Source organism: Oncorhynchus mykiss, chromosome 11 (genome assembly GCF_057628025.1).
Source record: "Oncorhynchus mykiss isolate SJ-2025 chromosome 11, ASM5762802v1, whole genome shotgun sequence".
Taxonomy (NCBI): domain Eukaryota; kingdom Metazoa; phylum Chordata; class Actinopteri; order Salmoniformes; family Salmonidae; genus Oncorhynchus; species Oncorhynchus mykiss.
In genome coordinates, this window is record NC_143032.1 from 36,415,495 (window position 1) to 36,419,632 (window position 4,138).

The window sequence follows — 4,138 nt, forward strand, 5'->3', positions numbered from 1 at the left end:
CTCACCAAAGCAGCATTTTAGTTGAATTCAAACGTTTTGTGTGCATTAACGTTTACTTTTTCGGATATTCATTATTTGATAATTGCTCAATTTGGTAGGCTGTAGGACAAATTATTTTCCCATATCCTTTTAGAATGATGTATCCCAAATTATTTTGTGGTGTTTATTTCACAAACGCAAGATGTTCTAATTTAATCATAACTCCAAAATGCACAATAGCAATATTCCGTCTGTTTAATATTGAACTGTGTTTGGGCACCTAATGTGTTGTTTGTATTATGCATAGATGACAGCGCTTGTCTCCATGGGTGGCATTGCGCTCCAAATAAGGCTGGAAGGCGGTTACTTCAAACTTTTTGCGCCTCAGGGGTGGGCACTCCCACCTTATGTTGATTGGTTGCTTGTGCTCTTATAGCAAGCATCCCCACCTCAGGGTAAAATAGTCAGCTCCTGGCTATTATCTAACAGTGACGGATATTTCCCATTCAGTTTGGAATCGTTACTCTTGCGTTAACGATCATTGTTATATCTGTACAGCTAGGGGCACTTCTGTTTTGTTGTTTTTTTTGCTCGAGTTTCTGCGGTTGGTGTCGATAGAACAGAGATGAGTAGTCCGGATGCGGGTTACGCCAGTGACGATCAGACCCAGGCTAGGTGCGCGATGTCAGTCATGATGCCTGGAATGGGACACTGTCAGTGGGCAGACCCCCTGAGCCCTCTCGGGGACACCAAAGTGAAGAGCGAGTCGTGCGCTACCAGCTCCGGGAACCAGAACCGTGGAAAGACTGAGCCGCGGATCCGGCGACCCATGAATGCGTTCATGGTGTGGGCAAAGGATGAGCGCAAGCGCCTGGCACAACAAAATCCGGACCTGCACAATGCGGAGTTGAGCAAAATGTTGGGTAAGATAATACAATTATAAAGTATGCGAGCCTGTTACTTCCATGATATTTATAAAGACCAATGTGTATTTCTTTCATATTTCTTTTTTCAAATATATACATGACGAAATCCTTAGTGAATTGTTATTTTAAACAGTGTGTTGTTTTCACGTGAAAGCATAGTGAATTTATTTTACAATAAACATGATAAATATTATTGTAGCCTAGTTCAATGATTTTGGTTTGTAGCATTTGTGTAGTGACACATTTTCATGAAAAAGCTATCTGCCCTTACTTTGGCCATTCAAATATAGAGTAAGTAACTAATATCATTTCCAAATGAACTAATTACAACAATTACTGCTTTTGATCAATAATAATAGTGATGTTATCATGTTATGAAATCAGTGTTCTCCTGTTGTTGCTAAATTGGCAATTAGCTATTTTGGAGCACCACCAGTCTGCATGTCCGATGCCGCCATATAACTCATATGAGCTCTGTTCTTGATCTGTAGGGAAGTCGTGGAAAGCCCTTCCTGTGTCCGAGAAGCGCCCCTTTGTAGAAGAGGCTGAAAGGCTCCGGGTCCAGCACATGCAGGACCACCCTAACTACAAATACCGACCCCGGCGGAGGAAGCAGGTGAAGAGGATTAAGCGTCTGGACTCAGGGTTCCTGGTTCATAGTGTGTCCGACCACCAGAGCATGGAGGGCCTGGGGCTGGGTTACCACCACGAGCATGGCTACCAGGTGTCGACTCAGTCCCTTGGCCACTACCGCGACGCCCAGGCCCTCGGGGGGGCTTCCTACGAACCCTACAGCCTGCCCACCCCCGACACCTCCCCACTGGATGCCGTGGAATCAGACTCCATGTTCTTCACCGGCCACTCTCAGGAGGAGTGCCACATGATGCCTGCGTACGCCTACCACTCCCAGGGGGCAGAGTACACGCCTCAGGACCCTCAGTCCAACCAGCACGCCAACCACATGCTCCACAGACACCTCTCCTCCCCCACTGAGCAGCAGCAAGGCCACCAGGCTGGCCCCATGCCCCCCTCCTTCAACCAATTGGCTATGTACTACAGCCAGCATTGTAGCCCCAGTCACCCCAAGCGACACCCAGGACATGGGACAGGACAGCGCTCCCCTCCCCCAGACTCCCACCCAGCGGACCAGGTGGAGCAGATGCATCCATCAGAGCTGATAGGTGAGGTGGACCGGAGTGAGTTTGAACAGTACCTGAACTCCTCCAGACCTGGGGACATGACAGGCCTGTCTTATGGGGCACATGAGGCCAACATGCAGGGACCTGAGAGCCTGATATCCTCTGTGCTCTGTGATGCCAGCACAGTGTTCTACTGTAACTACACCTCCTAACCTCCTGGTCCTCCCTGTCTCTACTACTGAAGCCATTACAGCACATAACCTGACCTCAAATGTCTCTTTCTGTCTCCTGTCACTATTTCTGTCTTCTCTCTTTCTCTCCCTCTCTCTCCCTCCCTGTCTCCCTTTCTCTTTATGTCTTTCTCTTTCATTCTGTTACAATTGAAGGCCAGTGGGAACAGTGGGATCTCTTTAATTTGAGGGTTCAAATTCAGTATGTTATTTTCTTTTTGTGTGAAGGGCGTTCAATGTGTATCACTGTATGAGCTAAGAAGCCATAGTATGACATCTGAATTGTAATGATGATTGTTCACACATTGGTTTGGATTTTCTCTTTGTTCTGAAGAGGAATATAAATACATTTTCTGATAATAAATCATGTACAGTTACTATTTGAACGTTTCATGTATAGCTGTTTTATACTTTTGCACTTTTGAAAAATAAAGTTTTGAACCAAAATATATGTTCCTTTACCGTTTTATGTTTTTGAATTACTTTACCCTACCTTTTCATTGATGAAATACAGCATCACACCAATTATTATATCAATGCACCTTGGTAATAAGTAACCATATAGTTATTAATACAATGTTTTCATTGTTTATTTGAATCAATGTTAACATCAGTTGAAGAGGTTACAGACCATTTAGCCTATACTTCTGTTTTATGTTATTAATAATCAAATTTGTTGAAACCGTTTTTTATCCATAAGATAGATCACTTATTCCTGTACTGTATATACATTAGTGGTAGCCTAGATTAATTTCACAACAATATTAGAAACATGTATCAGATAATTTTTACATTTAACAAATCCTCCACAGGCCTACAGTTCACAGCCATCTGCTCACATTTGATAGATAATACATATTATATTTGAATTCTTTGTATATTCTCAAGAAAACACATACATGGTGAATAAGCTGATGGTAGCATTGTGGAACATTGTGGAACGGCTCACCGGGCAACAGAGTTAGTCCACAGTGGAAGGCCCTGGTCCGGCTTCCTGCCCCGGTTAGAATAGCGGTGATCGCAGGGTTTGACTTACAAATGACGCCTTGTTTTCGCAGCATGGAAGAACAGTTTATGTCCCGGATATCCTGTCTCTAAATGATTTAGTCTCCCCTGTCTAATGGCAGAGACAATTCAATATTTGTGTATTTACTACACCTATGCTAAATAATGGAGAGTCGTATAATAGGACTAAACATATTTATATGTTATATATATTTTCTTATAGCCAAATAAGAGGTAAACTGTATGTTTTTCATAGCATGGATTAATTCAGAAAACAGATAAAGTATATGGATATTTGATGTGGAATGGATGAGGAAGGTATTGAGCACATCGAGACAACAATTCCTGTATATTTATAGTTGTGTGTACCATTTTATAAATAAAGATGTTCCTTTTGAAAGGAAGAGGTTCTTCTTCGAGGTGTCAAGCACCCTGACCCCAGAATCCATTTTTAGTACTTCAGAGGAAGCATGTTCCAAAGGCGTATATTCCTCCACTTTGTTCATGTCCAGTGTTTTGACATTTCTCCTATGTCACACAAGCAGAGGTTGGATCTCAAGGTAAATATTCCCTGTCCTTCCCACAGACATAATGATGATGTCACTTTAGAGTTTGGAAATATTCAAGAAAAATAAAAGGTGCATTATAATTCTACAGATGAATCATGTCCTAGTTTGGTTAAATTGCTCTGTCCAGTCCAATTTAATTAATCTCAACGTATTGTGTTTTTTCTCTCACATAAAACATGCAAGATGGTCATTAATCAAGCATTGCATATGACTGGGATTATTTTCTGTTTATTGTACTATTGTAACATAACCACCCCAAACACACAAAAAACGCAGATAGGCTTCCCGCT

General features: G+C 42.2%; 1 protein-coding gene across 1 annotated transcript; it reads left to right on the top strand.

Moving 5' to 3' along the window:
• Positions 1-403: 403 nt before the first annotated feature.
• On the top strand, positions 404-2,721 carry sox17 (SRY-box transcription factor 17). Its single transcript, XM_021620744.3, has 2 exons — positions 404-902; positions 1,397-2,721. Exons 1-2 carry the CDS (start codon positions 605-607, stop codon positions 2,254-2,256), a joined length of 1,158 nt encoding a protein of 385 aa, XP_021476419.3. The 5' UTR covers positions 404-604; the 3' UTR covers positions 2,257-2,721.
• Positions 2,722-4,138: the final 1,417 nt, after the last annotated feature.